At 39.0% G+C, this 21,864-nt stretch overlaps 1 protein-coding gene across 1 annotated transcript in view; it reads right to left on the bottom strand.

The window, feature by feature from the left end:
- LOC105555033 (coiled-coil domain-containing protein 30) overlaps positions 1 to 12,219 on the bottom strand; it is a 50,332-nt gene extending 38,113 nt beyond the window's left edge. Inside the window, exons 1-4 of the mRNA XM_012001735.1 lie at positions 12,105 to 12,219; positions 11,400 to 11,500; positions 9,377 to 9,514; positions 3,530 to 3,699 (exon numbers count right to left, since the gene is read on the bottom strand). Coding sequence (XP_011857125.1) covers positions 3,530 to 3,699; positions 9,377 to 9,514; positions 11,400 to 11,500; positions 12,105 to 12,219 — 524 coding nt within the window. The remainder of the gene's footprint in view (positions 1 to 3,529; positions 3,700 to 9,376; positions 9,515 to 11,399; positions 11,501 to 12,104) is intronic.
- Positions 12,220 to 21,864: the final 9,645 nt, after the last annotated feature.

The following is a 21,864-nucleotide window of genomic DNA, read 5'->3' as shown; positions in this document are numbered from 1 at the left end:
AAATTTCCTCATCTTACAAGGTAATTTCTGAGGCCCCTCTGCACAATTCCTAAAGTTTTGGGAAGTAGAAGTTTGAAAACTGCTAAGTTGGAAGATCTCCTGAAGGTGCCCCCAGTTCTAAGAGTCTGTTACTCTATGACAACAGCACTATAAACAGAAAAACAAGACATGGCCCATTACCTTAATACCTTAAAGGAGCTTAAAATCTAGTAGAAGAAATGTACTGTAAGAATCAATCAATCAACTTGGCTTATAAGCAGCTTCTGTGTGCATGAGACCATGCTAGGTATGCTGTACCACTTGCTACTTCACTTCAGTTGAAGACTCTGGCTCATGGCTCTCTGTCACCTGCTTCACCCCAAGTCCTGCCATTATAGTGGAAGATTGCAAGTCCCATAGAGACCACCCATGGATGCCTCGGCATTGCTTCTTTCATCTCCTTCTCTCTAATTACCTTCTTATCTCTCCTATTTTGCCAACTACTTGCATGACCATATCATGAGTTGTCAGCAGCAGCAACTATTTCACTTCTGAAATATTAAAATTAAATGTTAGATTCCAGCTTTTCCTTTCTATATTACTTGGTCCCAGGGCAATCATGGTATCTGCAATTCCTTGTCTCTTTTTCTATCAGTTTTACTGATAAAAAGTCCTTTTTTTACTTGCTTCCAAATCTAACATAGAGTTTAGAGTTCATTATTTCAATCACTGTCCAAATAAAATGGTCAACTCTCTTACTCCTTTGTCCTTCCACTGCACTCATGTGGCAAAACCTCAACCTTGGATCAATCCAACTGCCTTCTGTTGACTATACTAAACTACTGAATGTTACTAAAGAATATCATCTATTCTCAAAGACAGATGTTCTCTAGCCTGTTCTCATCTTCTCTATGCTACCAAACTCTGTAGTAGTTTCCTACTGTCCAGACTTCCTAACACAGGTCTTCATGTCCCTTCATTATCAGGCCTCTGCCTGCCTCTTCATTCTCACCATCCCCTTCCCCATTTCCTCACTTCACACTCCGTGCTATAGCAGCATAGAGGTCACTTTTAGGGCCTCAAACAAATCATGCTTTCTCTTGCACGTGCCATATCTCCCCTGAAAATTATTCTCCCATCTTTTTGCTTGGCCCCTGATTACTCAGACTTTTTCTAAGAATATTTTTTGATTCATTACCCTGGGCCAGGGCCCATGTTTTGTGTTTCCATTACTTCCAAACAAGGCATTCCAGTACTGCCTTGTTTAACCATTTTTCTCCATCAGACTATGTGGACCATAAGGATAAGAAACTGTGTCTTATTTTATATCCTCAGTACCTACGTACAGTGCCTGACACATAGTAAAATCACAATGTCTTGCCGAGTGTGGTTGTGTTATGGACCCATGATGAGGGGAGGCTGTGAAGAGAGGAATAGGAGACAAACAAGTAGGAAAACATTATGAGAAAAAAAGGAGAAGGAGGCAGATGGCAGATACCTAGACTTTTCAGAGTCCCAGTTATGGGAAGCAGATTGGACCAAGTCCTGGAAACAGGTGGCATCAAGGAGTTCTTAAGAGGGAAGGCCATTATCTTTCTTATGGCAAGGTTTCCCACCCCTAGATGAATTAAAGCTACATCCTTGCTCCCCAAGGCAAGTATCCCTGCCAATTACCCAAAATCACCTGGGTGGACTTTTGTCAGATTTGATTATTTATGTCAGCTCCTTCTTGAAGAACTTTCAGATTGACCATTTCATCTTCATTGCCACTTACTCAATGTAGGCAACCATCTCTTCATCTATCACACATATAGATTAATTGGTCTATCTTCCATCTCCATTTTATCTAATAAAGAGATACTAGAACAATCTTCCTCAAAAATCCTGTAACACACTGTTCCAGTGCTCAAGAACTAGACTTTCTTTTTCCCTACAGTAAACCTAAATGCTGTGATGTGGCTGCTTGGCTCTCTGTTTTTGTGACCATTATCATACGCCTTCCCCATCATCTCTCCATATGCTCTCCCACATCTCCAACTAGGTTTCATGATTGTGAATCTTAGACTCAAAGCTTACTCTAAAGTTAAAAGCAACTTTTAGGAGGGCATAATATTCAGGAACCCCAAACTGGCAAAACAATCTCCTTCTATCTTTAGAACATTTACAAACATTTAGAACATGAATTTGTCTACACCTAGACTATATTTTCTCACTTCATTGATGAATGTATCCTTTAGTATGGTATATGTCAAAATGGACATCATCGTTTCCTTTTGATTATTTAGTTCTAAACTTTTTCCCAGACAAAATTTGATTGCAACTATTAACTTAAGTGCCCAAGAAGAGTGGTGCACTTGCCAAAACCTCGTGGTTCCATGAAAGGTACTTTTGGTTAAAAAAGTAGAAGTACAGGAGCTAGAGGGCAAAATTAACAAGATAGATAGACACACAGATCGATAGAGAGACAGATAAATAAGAGAAAAGTGGTCAAAAAATTATCAAATGCAATGTTAGAGACAGCAAAAAACAAACTGTGCAGAATATAGTCATAATTATATAAAAATATACACATATATGTGTACATATACAGAAAAAAGAAAGAAAAATTAGGATGTTAACATCTTTCCGGGGTGAGAATTAACAGTTGTTATAATCTCCTTATACTTTTGCATGCTTTCTAAATCTTCTAATAAAAGGAGATATACACACACACACACACACACATATATATATATTTGTTTTTGTTTTTGTTTTTTTGAGACAGAGTTTCACTCTTGTTGCCCAGGCTGGAGTGCAATGGCATGATCTCAGCTCATCACAACCTCCACCTTCTGGGTTCAAGCGATTCTCCTGCCTCAGCCTCCCGGGTAGCTGGGATTACAGTCATGCACCACCACGCCCAGCTAATTTTGTATTTTTAGTAGAGAGACGGGGTTTCTCCATGTTGGTCATGCTGATCTCCAACTCTTGACCTCAGGTGATTCGCTTGCCTCGGCCTCCCAAAGTGCTGGGATTACAGGCGTGAGCCACTGCGCCAGGCCGCATATACTCGTTCTTTAAAGGCAGGAAAAAAGTTTTAAAATGTAATAATATATCAAAAGACAAACTTTTTGGAGAATGTTATAACTAATTTTTCCACTCACATAATTTGGAAATGAATATCAAATTATTATTATTATTTTGAGACAGGGTCTGGCTCTGTTGCTCAGGCTGGAGTGCTGTGAGTGACACAATCATGGCTCACTACAATCTCTACCTCCCGGGCTCAAGCAATCTTTCCACCTCAGCCCCCCGAGTAGCTGGGACTACAGACACACACCATCACGCCAGGCTAATTTTTGTTTTTTGTAGAGATGGGATTTGCCATGTTGCCCAGGCTGGTCTCAAACTCCTGAGCTCAAGCCATCTGCCCACCTCAGTCTCCCAAAGTGCTGGGATTACAGACTTAAGCCACTGTGCCCAGCCGAATATCAAATTCTTATAATGATCAAGCCAAATAAAATATACCCCCTCCGAATAATTAATGTGATATAGGATTTTCCCAATTTACCAGAGTTCCTCTCTCTCTTCCTTTGGGCTTTGAATTTCTATTTCCAAAACTGGTTCATTAGACTCAGGATCTTTACAGATATTTTCACTTGTAATTAAATTAGAAGGTGCAGTTTTCCCCCTGAGAGTAAAATGATTTAATTGTGCAAATTCTTGTGAAAGCTTCAAGACCTGCAAAATTAAGTGAAAAGACAAATATTCTATTTTGCATACTTTTATTTATAGTTGTGAAAAAAGTATATTGATTTCATTAAATGCTTAACTATAGGCTTATATAATATCAAATGACATCCTAATTAAATTCTGATTCCAACTTAATTTAATACTTTGCAGTTGTTATATAACTTAATTGATTTTTTTAACCATAGGCATAAGGGTACGTAAATTCCCATTTTTTTTTTTTAAAAAAAGGTATTTTTGGTCTCTGGGGTTGGGCTGTCAGAGTGCTGTTTAGCATTTGGTTATACCTTTTAACAAGCACAAATATGTGATCTACAGAGTTTTACACTATTACCACACATTTTTGTTTTCAAGTTTTGAATGTACTTCATTGATTCACAAAAGCAATAATATATAATAAAAAACAATAATATATTGCTGCCAGAAAACATTAGAAAGAATATTAGATATATCTTGCAGAGGTGTCTTCTGTATCTATAAGAATATTAGATATATCTCACAGAGAAGAGCTTTCTTCCACAGTGGTTCTCAAATCACTATGATGTAAGAGCATCCACTGAAGAATTTATTAAAAATGCAGTCTTGGCCGGGTGCCGTGGCTCACACCTGTAATCCTAGCACTTTGGGAGGCTGAGGCAGGTGGACTGCTGGAGTGCAGAAGTTCAAGATCAGCCTGGGCAACATGGAAAGACGCTGTCTCTATGAAAAATTAGCTGGGCATGGTGGTGGTGTGCATCTGTAGTCCCAGCTACTCAGGAGGCTGAGATGGAAAAATGGCTTGAGCCTGGGAGGTGGAGGTTGCAATGAGTCAAGATCAGGCCACCGCACTCCAGCCTAGATGACAGAGTGAGACCCTGTCTCAAAAATAAAAATAAAAAATAAAATATTTGTTAAAGAAAATGCAATCTTATATTGTAGCCCCTACCCTGAGTGAGATTCACTATCAGTGGTCTGGGGCGAGGGAAGGGGTAGAATGGAAATCTGTACTTTAAATAAGCCTCCCATGTAACTCTGCAAGTAGATGCTTTGACAGTCACTGCCTTTTGTGACTTGGCAAATCATTTGTTCAGTCTTTTTGTTTTGTTTTGACAAACAGATTCTAAAGATTTCCTTTCCTGTAAGGTTACTCTATATCTTCATATAAAATGAAAAAACATTTCCTTCAGGGAGTAGAAAGGATGGGTGGGGAATGAGTCTAAGAAAGGAAGATGGGCTAGGTGCAGTGGCTCATGCCTGTAATCCTAGCACTTTGGGAGGCTGAGGTGGGAGGACTGCTTGAGGCCAGGCGTTTGAGTCCAGCCTAAGCAACATAGCAAGACCATGTGTCTGTACCCAAATAAACAAACAAATAGAATGGAATAAAAAATAAGAAAGGAAAATGAATCCCCATCAAAGTATTGTGCTAAGGTAGACAACAGCCTGCCTGACTCATATCCTGAGGCTGTCTGAAAATGCAAAGCTTCTACATGTTTGATTCTAAGAACACAATGGACTTAATTACAAAGATCAATTTAAGTTTACTTTAAGAGATCCCTTTGGTTTCCTACGCCTTTTCAATTCTCTGAAGAGAAACTACAGTGTGTAAAATGGATTCTAATCTCATAAAATCCATGTAATTTCATATGGACTATAATCTTTCTAGGGGAGAAGGTTGGTCTTGAATTAGTCAAGTTGGGAAGATATGGATAAGAGAAGAGACTACAAATAGCACATTTTAAGCATGGGGAGCAGTATGGTCAAAGGCACTGACGTAGAACGGAGTATAGAGTAATTTGGGGGAAAGTAAGAAGGATGATTTCATTGGAATAGAGGCTACAAAGTAAGGAGCTGCAGGAATAAGGCAAGATTGCAGGAGTTTGAGACCAGCCTGGCCAACATGGTGAAACCCCATCCCTACTAAAAATAGAAATCAGCCAGGTGTGGTGGTACCTGCCTGCAACCCCAGTTACTTGGATGGCTGAGGCATGAGAATCACTTGAACCTGTGAGGTGGAGATTGCAGTGAGCCAAGATCATGCCACGGCACTCCAGCCTGGAAAACTGAGTGAGAAAGAAAGAAAAGAAAGGAAGGAAAGAAGGAAGTGAGGGAGGGAGGGAAGGATGGAAGGAGGGAAAAAAGAAAAAAAGAAGGCTGGTTGCGGTGGCTCACACCTGTAATCCCAGCACTTTGGGAGGCTGAGGCAGGCAGATCATGAGGTCAGGAGTTCAAGACCAGCCTGGCCAACAGAGTGAAACCCCGTCTCTACTAAAAATACAAAAAATGAGCTGGGCGTGGTGGCAGGTGCCTGTAGTCCCAGCTACTCAGAAGGAATAAGGCAAGATTGAAGGGAGAGGTCAGATTATAAAGGAACATAAAGGACAATTTTCTTAATGAGCTTGCATTATTTTTGTAAGCAGGAAAAAATATTCCAAAATGCTACTTAATCACTAATTTTTGTGGTCATTGTAAAAAAGTAAACATTACAGATAATAAATGTTAGTCTCTTAAGAAGTAAAGAAAGGCAGCCTGGCAAAATAGGGAGACCCTGTCTTTATTAAAGAAAAATTTAAAATTAGCCAGGTGTGGTGCCGGGAGACTGAGGCAGGACAATCACTTGAGGCCAGGAGCGGGAGGTGAGTTATGATCTTGCCACTGCACTCCAACCTGGGTGATGGAGAGACCTCATCTCGGAAAAAAAAAAAAAAAAAAAAAAAAAAGATAAAACAGTGGAGTTTAGATTTGATGTTATAGCAAACTGAAAGCTGCTGAGGGTTTCTGAAGAGGATGGTGACACTAACACAGAGCATTTTCTAGGTATTCTGAATTCTCACATGACAAAGTAGTGTATATCTTAAGTGAGTAGAAGCTTTATTCTTTATAACAAAGAAAGTTAAAGCCATCAGACCCTCCATGACATGGATATTGTGGAACAGGACCAACTCTGTTCCAGACTTCTTCCTACCAAAATTGTATCTTAGTGATACAGCTCAGTTTAATAATCAGCCATGTTTAAGTAGCATGAGAATTAAGCTGATGGTTCCACTTTCTGATTGAGGCCTTAGGCTAGGGTAGAAAGAGCATAGGCTGAGAATTACCACGTAACTCAGCAGCAGTCTAATATCCCTGGGCCTTGGTGTTCTTATGTGTAAACTGAAAGAGTTGGCCTACATGATCATACTCCTTTCAGTTCTAAAATTCTGTATGAGTCTAGACGTTGTAACCCAAACAAAATGACAGCCTGTAAAATGGGGGATTCAGCAAATACATACAACTTCTTTAGCAAGACTATCTTTAAGTCTAAAGCACTCTATATTCTGAAGAAAAACTAGAATATAATATAAAAATCAAAGATTCAAAACAGAAACTTTCAATGAGTAAAAGTTTGATGGGAAACATAACACATAGTCTCAAAGTATCTCCCCAAAAGATATTTATGAATTGCAAAGACAAAAGTAATAACTTTGTAGTGGAGAAATCTAGCAGACAGTACCTTAACCAAATGATCCAAGTTAATATCATAAGTAATAGAAAAAAAATGTCATGTCTCCTGATAAAATACACTGAGAAGGATACAACATTATCTCTGTAGTATGGGTAATCTGAATTATATTGTGAGAAAACATCAGACAAATCCAAATTAAGAGACATTCTTCAAAATCAATGGTCTTGTTATACACTGCATGTTTGTGTTGACTCAAAGCTCATATGTTGAAAGCCTTACCCCCAATGGGATGGTATTAGGAGGACCCACTGGCAAGTAATTAATTCACAAGGGTGCAGCCCTCAGGATGGTAGTAGTGCCCTTATGAGAAGAGACAGGAAAGAGCTTGTACTTTCTCTCTCTGCTCTTGGCTATGTGACGATACAATGAGAAGACAGCTGTCTGCAAATCAGGAAGAATGCCCTCACCAGACACTGAATATGCCATCTTGATCTTTGATTTTTCCCAGCCTCTACAACTGAGAGAAATAAGTATTTGTTGTTTAACCTACCCAGTCTATGGTATTATGTTATAGCAGCCCAAACTGACTAAGACAGTACTCTTCAAAAATATCAAAGTCATGAAAGACAAAGACAGACTGAGGAACTTTTGCAGATTGAAGGAGCTATAGAGACATGACAATTAAATGTAATGTATGATCCTGGGTTGGATCTCAGATAGGAAAAAAGTTATTCTCTTGCAATAGAGGGGAATAATTGGTAAAATCTGAATATGAGCTATAGATTAGATAATAGTATTGTGTCAATGTCAATTTCCTGATTTTGAGACTTGTACTGTGGTAATAGGAGATGTTACTGTTTTTAGTAAACCCACATGGAAATATTTAAGGGTAAAGGAGGTTATGTCTCCAACTTACTCTCAAAGGGTTTACAAAAAAACTATCAGTGTGTGTGTGTGTGTATGTGTGTGTGTGTGTGTGTGTGTGTGTGTAGAGGGAAAGAGAGACAGTGATAAGGTAAACACGATACCATGTTAACATTTGGAAGAATTAAAGTATATGGGAATTCTTTATACTTTCATAATTTTTTCTGTGAGTCTGGTATTATTTCAACATAAAAAGTTTAAGAAAAAAGGAGACCCAGATCACCAGAAGAGCAGATTTGGATCTCTTCATTTTATATTATATTCTTCTCATTTCAGCTCATCTGTTGTTAACTTTGTCAATGATGTTTTAAAAGGCATGGTCCTTTAACTGTACAACATGATGATAACTTACCTTGCTGACAAGGTCCCACAAAAAAGGCTAGGTTGTATATTAAGCTCTACATATTTACTCTCCCAGGCAGCAGACCCTATGTTCTGGACCTTTCCCTCCCATGTCACATGCCATCTGATCTATGTCCCAATCCCTCAGCAACCTGCTCCTGATTTTCTGGGGTAACTACACACAGCTTAAATTAGGCTTTGATTTAGTTATTCACCTTACATATGACATTAAAATATGGCCTAATATATTTTAACTGCTGTATTCAAGACTTTGCTCCTTAATCTGTAGTCTAGGTCAAAAGAGTGATTGAGGAAGGGAATTTTCAGCCAGGAGGTGATAGTGATAACCTAATAGGTGGGACTCTAGAAATTATACAGGCAACCTTTCAGTCTAGTATTGGACTAGATAAGAATTCTTTGCCCTGGTCAGGTAGCCTTTTTTTTTTTTTTCCAAGAGATGTGGTCTCACTATGCTGCCCAGGCTGAAATGCAGTGGCTATTCACAGGCACAATCATGGTACGCTACAGCTGGGTGCAAGCAATCTCCCTGGAAGCCATTTTTAAACTTAGGGAACAAGCTTGAATCAGGATATTTGAACATTTTCCTAATTCTAAGCCCAATTTTCAGTGTAACTGAGAAAGACACTTTGATCCTAAATTTTTAAATTGAAGACATTTAAATAAATATTTTACACTATAATATGTGCTCCAAAAATTAAGTTGGTGGGAAGCTGATTTAAAGTAAAAAAAATTGCAGATTAATCCTAATTGCCAAGTACTGGTTGAAGTCTGAATACTTATCCTGACGTATAGCTTGACTCATAATCCACAGTATATGGCAGTATATGGCAATTTATGCTATAAAAATAGAAGAAACTCCAATTCCCAAATCATCTGATGCTTAAAATTAATTTCCTTGTATCCTATCCTCATAAAAGCTACGTTAAGTATTGAACATTTAAATACCTAACTCAGTCTCACCTTTGTTTCTAATTCAGAATTCTCTCTTCGTAACAGGTCACATGCTATTAAAAAATGGTCTCTGCTTTCTGATGCCCCTGGGAGACTGTGAACTTCATTATAAAGGCATATAAGCTCTGACTTTGATTTTTGCAATTCCTGATTAAGAAATGAAGACATTTAGTAAAACAAAATAAGACTATTTTCCCCATAAAAGATATAATACTTCTACGAATGAATCTTAAAATGGTCCTGACAAATTTTTTGTTTTAAATATTCCAACCTATCCTTCTGGCAGACCGATGCCTTTCTTAGTAGTTAAAACAAAGTTTACATAAATCAATTAAATCAATTATTAAATCAATTAAATAAACTGAGCATTCTTAGTTTCTATCATTCACAGGTTGAAAGATTTAGTTTCTAGAGTCCTTCCTACATTAAGCAAGGCTTATATACAGGTAAATTCTTTGGCAATGCTTGCAACGACTGCCAATAGTTATATTATCTGTTTCTAAAATGTATCTTTTTAGAAGTACCAGTTATAGAACAAAGTGCTATGTGGTTTACCTTTAATGTTCTGATAACCTTATAAGGGAATTGTTGAAAGTAAGGCTCTGAGATCTTAAGTGACCTGCTAAATTCACATAGCCAGGAAGTATAAAGCTGAGATTCCAAATCCATAAATCTGTCAGACTTTAAACTCTGTGGTTTTTTTAAAAAAAATTTATTTATTTATATTGATGCGGTCTCACTATGTTGCCCGGGCTAGAGTGCAGTAGCTATTCACAGGTGTGATCATGGTGCACTATAGTCCTCAACTTCTGGGCTCAAACCATCCTCCTGTCTCAGCCTCCCAAGTACCTGGGACTATAATAAGGGGGCCATGATGCACAGCTTAAACTCTGTGTTCCTAACTACAAATTATGCTTATTTAATTATATTCAGTGACTTAATTAACCAGGATTTTCTTTAATCCTCTGATGTTTTTTCTCTTTCTCTTTTTTTTTTTTTCTTTTTTGAGACAGGGTCTCACTCTCACTGGAGTGCAGTGGTGCAATCACAGCTCACTGCAGCCTTCACCTCCTGGGCTCAAGTGATCCTCCCACCTCAGCCTCCTGTGTAACTGGGATTACAGACACATGCCACCACACCTGGCTAACTTAAATTTTTTTTCTTTTTTTTTTTTTCTGTGGAGACAGTGTCCCACTATGTTGCCTAGGCTGGTCTCGAACTCCTAGTGATCCTCTTGCCTCAGCCTCCCAAAGTGCTGGGATTACAGATGTGAGCCACTGTGCCCAGCTTGATTTTTAGAAATATATATCCATGAGAGAAAACACTTTGGCTAAATGCAGATTTCTTTTTTTTTTTTTTTTTTGAGATGGAATTTCGCTCTTGTTGCCCAGGCTGGAGTGCAATGGTGTGATCTCGGCTCACTGCAACCAGGTTCAAGCGATTCTCTTGAGGTACAGCCTCCGGAGTACCTGGGATTATAGGCATGCACCACCACGCCTGGCTAATTTTGTATTTTTAGCAGAGACAGGGTTTCTCTGTGTTGGTCAGGCTGGTCTCGAACTCCTGACCTCAGGTAATCCACCCACCTCGGCCTCCCAAAGTGTTGGGATTACAGGCGTGAGCCACCTTGCCCAGCCTAAATGCAGATTTTTATCAGATTTTTACACTGATGACACAGGATGTGCACTGATTGATTGGTGGAAGACTTTGGGTTGAGAGTCAGTCTGTGGTGCTCAATGAAGGGAATAGGTTATATAAAATTTACTTTAGGAGAGGAGCTGCTTGGTATTTTCCCGAAGACTTGAAGTCAAAGTGGAAAGTAAATGCTGATTAGAAAGGCTTAGACAAAAGGCAAGAAGGTAGAGGGTGGCCTCCCAAAACCACGGGAAGACGGTAAATGATAATGATTTCCTATCTTATTTCACTGAAAATTCCTGTAGGTCATTAGGATGAGATTAGAAGCACTGCAAACTATAAACTGATTGAGTGTCACTGTCCTCTAAATTACTGATTTTGACTTCTATGAACTTACTTCCAGGTCTCTTTTCAAAATATAGGCTGATTGTATCTCCTGATAGATCTTTCTAAGATGGCAGGACAAGAGGTTAAAACGAGAGATAAGTCCATGACTTTATAAGAGAGATAAGCCCAACACTACAACAATCAAACATCTGCTAAATAAAGGACTCTTTGATTAGTGCTAGAACTCAGCTTGGAGAAACAACAGAGCTACCGCATTATTATTATAGAAACACATATTCTATAGTGCTATGGACTGAATTGTGCTCTCCCTCCCTACTCATATTGTTGAAGCCCTAATTTCCAATATGGACTGTATTTGGAGATAGATAGGGTTGATAGGGAGGTGATAAAGGTCAAATGAGGATAGAAGGGTGGGGCCTTAATCCAATAGGGTTAGTGCCTTTATAGTAAGAGGAAGAGACACCAGAGCTTGCTCACTCTGTCACGTGAGGACAGAGCAAGAAGGTAGCCATCTGCAAGCCAGGAAGAGAACCCTCACCAGGAACTGACTCGGTTGGCACCTTGATCTTGGACTTCCCATCCTCCATAACTGTGAGAAAATAAAATTCTGTTGTTTGAGCCACCTAGTCTGTGGTATTTGGTTATGGCATCCCAAGCTGAGATGTACAGTTATACTTCATTTTAAAATGATAACATGAAATCCCTAAATTAGAACTACAACAAGAAGAAAATAGCTTCCTGAATGGTAATACCTCACTTTCAGCTTTCAAGGCCTTCTCTGCAGTGTCAAGACCAGATGCCAACTGCTTCTCTCTCTCTCTCTCTTTTGACCACTCACTTTCAAACATTTCATTTTTTTCGTGGCTCATTTTCAAGATCTGTAAAAAGCATTTTACATAAATAATTTTATATATAATAGCAGTGTTTCCTACAAATTCTGATGATAATTTTCTAACTCAATAATGAAATCATTCAGGGCATTTATGAATCTAGGAAAACTAGTTTATAGCTCATAAGATACGTTTTTCTCTCCAAGCCTTAATTTACACAATAGTAAAATGTAGTAACACTTGTTCTACCTACGTTATAGCCATCATGGCAGGAATAAAATGTGATTTTGAAAGTATTTTATAAAATTTAATCACTTATCAAATATAAGGCATTATTGAAATCTTTCCAAATTATTTGAAAATAATAAAAATTGGAGTCATAATGATACCAGCTACTTTATATTGAGGACTTACCACATGTCAGAGACTATGGTAAGTATGTTAGATGCATTATTTCATTTTGTTTTTCTAGGACCCCTATGAGATTGGAATTATTGTTACATTATTTTTACAGAGGAGACATGTGAGGCTTAGATATGTTACATAATTTGTCCAAGTTCACACAGTCAGCACTGGGATTCTAAGTCAAGTCTAACTTAAATCCCTTACTTTTAATATCTACTCTGTTCAGCCTTGCCAAAGTGAGTTTTCTCTTATGTACAAAAACCTATTAGGAGATAAAATTAAGATCAAAATACAACTTAGGAACACAACAAAAATTCAGCCAATTTCTTTGATGATCACACTATCACCAAGCAGCAGACCCCTCTCCATTGTTTATTTTTTAAATTTTTTAAAAATTATATATATTATATATAACATATATAAGATATATATAATATATATATAATATAATATACGTATATAAAATAGTGATGGGATTTTGCCATGTTGCCCGGGCTGTTCTCAAACTCCTGGGCTCAATCGATGCACTAGCTTCGGCCTCCCAAAGTGCTGGGATTACAGGTGTGAGACACCGTGCCTGACCCCTCTCCATTGTAAAAGCCAACCTGTCAAATGAACTAATTGCACGTTTGGTTTGGCCAGTCAGGAAGCAGCTGAAATTGGCACATCTATACTTGGTAACTTGGGAAATGCAGAGTAGTATGTAGGAACAGCCCTCCCAGTCCTGTTCTACTGGTTTCCAACAGTGGCATCCTGAGCTAGTTACTTCACTTTTCTTAGCCTTAGTTCTTCATATTAAAAATAAAGATAATGAGGCCTGGACATATATGGGCTCCTCATTTATAGAAGATGCTCTGTAAGTGGCAGTTTATATTATTATTGGATTGTTCTGATTTTTACATTCATTCGTTAGTAAGGCAATGCCTTTAAATCATCCTTATAATTTCAACACACCAACTTATCCTAAATACATTAGTAAATGGGCTCTTTACTGATTGACTACTCCTAGCAAGGTTTTCTGTAACCATTGGTCACAATCATAGGATGTATATTCCTAGAAGTGTGCTTTCTCCTTTTGCCTATTTTCAGTCATTCTTGAGCATCCTTATGGTGTCTGCCTTACCTGTATTAGAAAATGTAACTGAAAATTATCCCTTTTTTCTTACCTCATTCAAATCTTGTACTTTGTCTCTTGATCTTTTGTACTGGTTTCTCTTCTATCTTTCTATGTTACTGATAATTCAGGCTCTAAAATGGAAGTCTTAATCTAAATAAATCACCAGTTACAAAATGTCATTTTAAAAAATACTGAAAAAGGCCGGGCGCGGTGGCTCAAGCCTGTAATCCCTGTCTCTTATACACATCTAGATGTGTATAAGAGACAGGGTCAGGAGATCGAGACCATCCTGGCTAACACAGTGAAACCCTGTCTCTACCAAAAAAAAATACAAAAAACTAGCCGGACGAGGTGGCGGGCGCCTGTAGTCCCAGCTACTTGGGAGGCTGAGGCAGGAGAATGGCGTAAACCCGGGAGGCGGAGCTTGCAGTGAGCTGAGATCCAGCCACTGCACTCCAGCCTGGGCAACAGAGCAAGACTCCATCTCAACAACAACAACAACAAAAAACAAAAAACAACAAAAAAAGCTACATTTCTTAAGCATCTTCTTCTGAGGTAGTAGCCCTGAAATCGTTTCCTAGCAACAAGTTTCACCTCCTATCTGGTCTTGAATCCTTTAGAGATTTGCTTTATTATGGATTTGAGACTTCGCTGTTGTTTGGTAGCTAAGCCAAAGAGAACAAGTACTAGAAAAATACACTACAGAATCTTGATTGTTCTGAATTAATCAAACTACTAATTTACCTTTCTTATGTTTAATGTCAGTAAAACAGAAATAACAATCCCAAGCTGATGAGTTGGAAAGAACAGGGAATGCTACTAGAAAAGTGGATACTAACATCTTAGTGTAACTTTTACAATTCCTCCTGTCCAGTGGTATGGACAAAAGATGTAGTCAAGGATCATGTCAGCTTAGTAGCACTGCACAAGGAAATGGAGAAGAATAAATATTTTTTCCCAGAGTACCTTCTCCCATCAGCCACCATCTGCACTGGTGAATATTTTTTTCAAATTCACACATGACATGCTGATGCATTCAACACACAAGGCAAGAATTCATTTAAGCTCCACCCTTATGCCACCTGAGATGCTTCAGTACAAAGCAGAAGAAACATCTCAACTCTCAAATATGAACCCCCCCTCATTTTCTTTGTCTTTTCCTAGAGTAAGATTGTCATGTATTTCAATGCTATAATTTTTAAAAGATAGCTTTCCCAAAGAAGATATATTTAAAATTTACCATAATTTGTGGCACATTGAATATAGTTATGCCTTTAGGCAATTTATGTACTTAATGAGCCCAGTAACCAAAGTTTAAAGCAGAAAAACACAAGAAAGGGGCAGCAAATAATGTGAGAGATGAGCAATAGGACACAGAGATCTCTGGGTAGCTGAGGGAGCCTACCTCACCTGCCAGCCAGCAGTAAACAAAGAGGACTAATGACTTAGCATGGGTGGCTCCAACGACTCTGGAGATGGTGTAACAGCTCAGAATTTTCCACTTCCAATATTCTACTCTCTGACAGGTGGGGATCACCTAATGCTCTGAACTAAACTATGCCTCCCTGCATAGTATGACAACGTTTATTGTCGACCCACTATGTGCTTGCATTGTGCTGCGCCCTCTCACAGACACAGTCAGATGAAAAGACGAACGCAGGCACTGTGGAAAATAAAATACTGCCTGGGCATCACCTGTAGGTGGAGGTGGTTTATGTGCTCAGTGTTGGGCATGCTGTTCCCCCATGAGTTATAATAAGTCCTCTATATAAATCTCCTCTATAAGTTGCCACAAGAGTTGGTACGGTGTAGAAAATGAGCCCTGGGGCCGGATAAACCTGGATCAGCTCCTGGCTGCAACTATCACTTTGGTCAAGTTCCCTTAAGTTCTAACAAATACGAAATGGGAATGCTCCTGCTTACTTCAGTGAGGGCTGTTTAAGATATGACAAGGTTTCTCTTCAAACAACCTAATTAATCCTTTATTCTTTAATTCTCAATACCCCCTCCACCTCTCTTTCTTCTTCTTCTTTCTTTCTGCTTTTACTACATGCCCAGGCATGCCACAATACCAGTGACATTATCAACACCAGCTCACATTCCTTTCCTTATTTTTTAAAAAACTGACTCTCTAACTTGCCACAGACAACACCTTCCCTTTCTCTCCTCTCTCCCTTACATGCCCACCTTATCTAAAAAAAAGTTTAAATGTTTAGCCAATCAAGTCTAGCTTAAATTATACAGCCCAACCCCAGCCGGTGGGGAAAGAGCACAGGGACAAGATTTACGTCGAAAATAAAAATTTTCACTCTCCTTTATTCTATATGCTCTTGTAATGACCAGCCATACAGGAGGCATCCCTCTGCACAAAAATAAATTTGCTTTGCTGAAAAATCCTTTATCTAAGTGCTAATTTTCCTTACAACTCCAAGCTCTATTTCTAACAGGCTGTTATTGGGATTAAATGAGATTATGTTTGTTAGACACCTAGAACAGATCATGACACATGACAGACGCTCAATATATTGTGGCTATTATTTTTCCTACCACATACCTAGCATTTCTTCTATTTTAAGTATATTCTCTGAGAACATGCATAATAACAGCACTAAGATGGTCTATTTAGTGATAAGTCTGTCTCCATAGAGAAATGAGTAAGGAACACAGTTACATCTTGAGAACAGTGCTTGATATAAGGAAATTATTTCCTAAATTATTTTTCCTTTTTAAGCCACAGGACTCCCCTGTCCCCTTTATTTTCAGAATAATTCTTATGGAAAAACCCTTTACAGAGTTCCCAGAAGTGGAGATTTCTCTGACTGATGTGGAGGTAGAAGACCCAGAGCTTTCTATCTATGGAACATCAAAGATCCCTGGAACACAGTTTGGAAACCATGATGGCAAAAACAGTAAGTCTTTTTTTGTTTGTTTTTTAAGAGACAGGGTCTCACCATGTTGCCCAGGCTGGTTTCAAACTCCTAGGCTCAAGCAATCCTCCTGCCTTGGCCTCCTGAAGTGCTAGGATTACAGGTATGAGTCACTGCGCCCAGCTAAAACATAGGTCTTGTAGTCAGGTTGAGATTTGAAATCTTGACTTTCACATTTACAAATCTGTGATCTTGGTTTTCTCATCTGTAAATCAGGGTGAACAATACCTACCCTCTCTGAATTTCTGTTGAAATAAGTTATGTCAAACCCCCAGGAGAGGCATTACAACACTGTAGAGACTCATATATTAGTTTCCATCTGTATTTGACAGGGTTCTTCAGAGAAACAGAACCAACAGAAGATTATATATATATATATATATATAATGATTTCACTATCATTCAGGCTGAAGTGCAGTTGTATGATCGCAGCTCACTGCGACCTCTGTCTCTTGGCACAAGCAATCCTCCCACCTCAGCCTCCTCAGTAGTTGGAACTACAGGCAAGTGCCGCCACGCCAGGCTAATTTTTGTATTTTTTTTGTAGAGGTGTGGTTTTGCCATGTTGCCCAGGCTGGTCTCAAACTCCTGAACTCAAGTGATCCACCCGCCTTGGCCTTCCAAAGTGCTAGGATTACAGGTGTGAGTCATTGTGCCCAGCCCAAAAATAATGTTTAATCAGATATCTGGGCATTCCAAACCTCAGTCAGGTTGACATATAAAGTTAACCAGTACACCATCTATGCTAGTTCATTCTTGCATTTATAATAATATAAAAAACTACCTAAGACTGGGTAATTTATAAAGAAAAGAGGTCTAATTGACTCACAATTCCTCAGGCTATACAGGAAGCATGGCTGGGGAGGCCTCAGGAAGCTTACAATCATGGCAAAAAGGGAAGAGGAAGGAGGCATGTGTTACATGGCCAGAGCAGGAGGAAGAGAGAGATGGGGAGGTGCTACACACTTTTAAACAACCAGATCTCATGAGAACTCACTCACTATTTTGAAAACAGCAAAGAGGAAGGTCTGCCCCCATGATCCAATCACCTCCCACCAGGGCGCTCCTCCAACATTGGGACTTTTATTTAATATTACAATTCGACATGAAATTTGGGTGGGAACACAAATCCAAACAATATTACCATCCTTTTACTTCCTTTTTGTAAGAAACAGAAAATAAATTACAGCAGTCCCCCTAATCTTTGGAAGATATGTTCCAAAACCTCCAGTGGACACCTGAAACTTCCAATGGTACCAAACCCTCTGTATAGTCCTCCCTTGATATCTGAGGAGGATTGGTTCCAAGATCACTGAAGATACCAAAATCCATGGATGCTCAAGTCCCTCATATAAGATGGTACAGTATTTTATATATAACCTACACACATTCTCTCATATACTTTAAATAATCTCTAGATTACTTACAATACCTAATACAATCTAAAAACTATGTAAATAGTGTTACACTATTTTAAAAATGTTTTAAAATAAATTGAGAGATAGAGTCTCATTATATTGCCCAGACTGGTCTCAACTCCTGGGCTCAAGCAATCCTCCTACCTCAGCCTCCCAAAGTGCTGGGAGTGAGCTACCATGGCCAGCTTGTTCTATATTTTAAATTTTATATTATTTTATTGTCGTATTATTATTTTTTATTTCAATATTTTCAACTCATGGTTGGTTGAATTGGGAGATGTGGAACCTACAGATATGAAGAGCCAACTGTACTGTTTTTTCCATGTATACATAACTAAAATAAAGCTTAATTTGTAAATTAGGCATAGTAAGAGATTAGCAACAATAATAATAAAAATATACTGTAATAAAAGTTATGAGAATGTGGTCTCTGTCTCTCTAGATATCTTATTGTACTGTACGTATCCTTCTTGAGATGATGTGAGATGGCACAATGCCTAAATAATGAGGTGAAGATGAATGACTTAGGCATTATGACATGGCATTAGATTACTGCTGACCTTCCGATGATACATGAAAAGTAGGGTCATCTGCTTTGAGTGATCTTCGATCACTAAGCCACGATGATGTCCATGGTTGCATGTCAGGAGCAGGCTGACTAACGCCCATGACTAATGGGTGTACAGTGTGTACAATGTAGGCACACTGGTCAAAGGGATGATTCCCACCCCAGCAGGACAGTGTAAGATTTCATCATGGTACTCAGAATGGTTCACAACTTAAAACTTATGAGTTGCTTATTTCTGGAAGTTTGCATTTAATATTTTCAGTCTGCAATTGACTGCAGGTAGCTGAAACTGTGGAAAGCGAAACTGAGAATAAGGGGGAACTACTGTAGTTAGTGATAAGGAAGGAATGACTGAAGGAAACAACCCATGCCAGGGATATCACATTACTAGGTCAAGGTCTGGAAACAAGTTAATGGTAATAGGCTGTTACTCCTTATCTGCTGACTACAGCACTCAGTTCACTTAATTCCTCTGCTGAGAATGATCCTTCAGTTAACAGTTATTGCTATCACCATCACCTGGCTGCCAAACACCATCAAGAAATCTTGAGGCTTTTCCTTCATGAAAGATTAAGAGAGAACTTGGAAGGCAAAAATCTTTCTTTAGGAAATGATTTTAGAAGGTCATTTAACTCTAATTAATTATTACTAATTGAGACCATTTTCCATTTATTTATTTCTTCATTCATTCATTCATTCAGAGATGGAGTTTCACTCTTTCGCCTAGGCTGGAGTGCAGTGGTGCGATCTTGGCTCACTGCAACCTCTGTCTTCTCGTTTCAAACTATCCTCCTGCCTCAGCCTCCCAAGTAGCTAGGATTACAGGCGTCTGCCACCACACCCAGCTAATTTTTGTATTTTTAGTATTTTTGTATTTTCACCACGTTGGCCAGGCTGGTCTCAAACTCCTGACCTTGTGATCCACCCACCTTGACCTCCCAAAGTACTGGGATTACAGGCGTGAGCCACTGCACCCAGCTCATTTTCCAGTTTTAAAGATTTCTACTTGCTAACATCTTTAAAGAGAAGAAATATTTATTTACAGTGTTCTTCATTAGTCCAATCCAGCTTGCCTTATGTGAGATGACGTAAGTGAAAGGATCACTAGAGTCAACATAAAGCTTTATTTCCTAATTTTAGAAATCCACACAAACTTCAGTCTCGACAAGGAAAAGAAAACTGGTTTACATCACAGCTTAGAGGATTGAGATTAGACACACATACACAATTCTGGTACCTAATGTTAAACATTAGGGAAAACTGTGTGATCTTTTCTGAATATCTTTTGAAATAACACAGATGCTCATTTATCCAGAATGTCACAGATAACATTAGTCAAAGAGGGAGGTAGGTTAACCAGGTATTCTCCAATGATCTTCTCCAAGCACGAGTTCTATGATACAGAGAGCCATGTGGAGGTACACCACTGATACCTCCCTTCAAGAAAGTACTTGCCACTCTTCCCAGACAGCCTCCAGTGAATGACTGAGCATGGTGGGAATATTAAGGCCCACCCAATTCTGCCCAATGTGTAATTCCTCTACAGGTTATCAATGTTCCAAAACTGTTTGTTGGGCTAGCAGAGACTTTCTCAGAGCTACGCTACGGTTTGAGGCTCTTCCTATCCAATCAATCTTCCTTCTTTCTCCCTCTCCTTCAACAGATTGTCAGTCCTGCATTGTGATCTGAAGGCTTTCCCTGGCCATGTCTGCTCCTTTCCTTTATCCTTTACAGATGCCCCCTCAATAACTCTTGAAATTCTATGTTCATCTTGGGGCCTGCTTCCCATATCAAGCCTCCTTCACTCGGATATATGAATGACAGAGCAAGGTGTGGGCCACAATTGTAGTCACCATGAAAGAAAAAAGAAGTCAAAGAGTTTAAGCCATTCTCACATGGGTAGTCTTTGGAAAAATATTTCACTTTTGGAATACAACTTATCATAGCTAGCACACCTCTTCCACGTTCCAACTGGTTTGCTCTAGACTTCATTGTCACTAGAAAAGGTACAGGAGGCCGGGTGCAGTGGCTCATGCCTGTAATTCCAGCACTTTTGGAGGCCAAGGGGTCGGGGGGTGGATCACCTGAGGTCAGCAGTTTGAGACCAGCCTGACCAATGTGGTGAAACCCCATCTCTACCAAAAATACAAAAATTAGCTGGATGTGGTGGCGGGCACCTGTAATCCCAGCTAGTCAGGAGGCTGGGGCAGGATAATCACTTGAACCCGGGAGGCAGAGGTTGCAGTGAGTTGGTATCGCGCCATTGCACTCCAGCCTGGGCAACAAGACCAAAACTCGGTATCAAAAAGGAAAAAAAAAATAAGAAAGAAAAAGAAAAAAAGGAAAGGGTAGAGAAGATGAGAAAACATAACTACCCTCCTTCCCAGACACCACAGGAAGGAGCAATACTCAACATCATTAATCATTAATCGCGCCACTGCACTCCAGTCTGGGCGACAAGAGCAAAACTCGGTCTCAAAAAGAAAAAAAAAAATAAGAAAGAAAAAGAAAAAAAGAAAGGGTAGAGAAGATGAGAAAACATAACTACCCTCCTTCCCAGACACCACAGGAAGGAGCAATACTCAACATCATTAATCTTTTCCCTAGAATGTGGGAAGGAAGAATGGGAGGTTAGTGAGATTTGCATAAGAGATTCAGTCTGCATTTCTTTATGTTTTGTTTGAAAAATTTGACCTTTTAAAAACTATAGTGTTACATGTGTACAATAATTTCCTTCAGTAATTCTAAAGAAAATGTTATCCTGTTAAATAAAATCACCTTTCTTCTTATTGATTTGTTCGTATGTTTACTCATTAATTCACTCAGCGATTATTGAGTACAAAATATGCCTTCATACTTTGCTGAGTCCTAGGGACATTATTATTCTCATTTTACTGATAAGGAAGTTAAGGACAGAGAGCTAAGTAATTTGTTCAAGGTCACAATGTAATTGATAAGAGCTAGGATGTGAACCCAGGCAGACTGGTTCCAAAGTGTGCTCCCACCATCTAAACTAAACTTGCTTGATCACATCTTTCTGTGTTACAAATAGCCCTGTGGTCCTGTCCTAGTAGAGTGTCACAGTGGGAAAGCACAGATATGCAAGCAGAAAGTCACCCTGTACAGTTATCATCTCTGTAGTAGGGGTGTACAACAAGTACTGAGGCAGTCAGAGGACATTATATATTGACCCAAATCCTTACACTTGCAAGAGGTTTTACTAGAAACACGTGTATTTATTTTCAGGTT

The sequence above is a fragment of the Mandrillus leucophaeus genome, unplaced genomic scaffold (genome assembly GCF_000951045.1).
Source record: "Mandrillus leucophaeus isolate KB7577 unplaced genomic scaffold, Mleu.le_1.0 Scaffold67, whole genome shotgun sequence".
Taxonomy (NCBI): domain Eukaryota; kingdom Metazoa; phylum Chordata; class Mammalia; order Primates; family Cercopithecidae; genus Mandrillus; species Mandrillus leucophaeus.
Note: the sequence above shows the minus strand (reverse complement) of the source record. Positions and strands in the feature narration are given on the sequence as shown.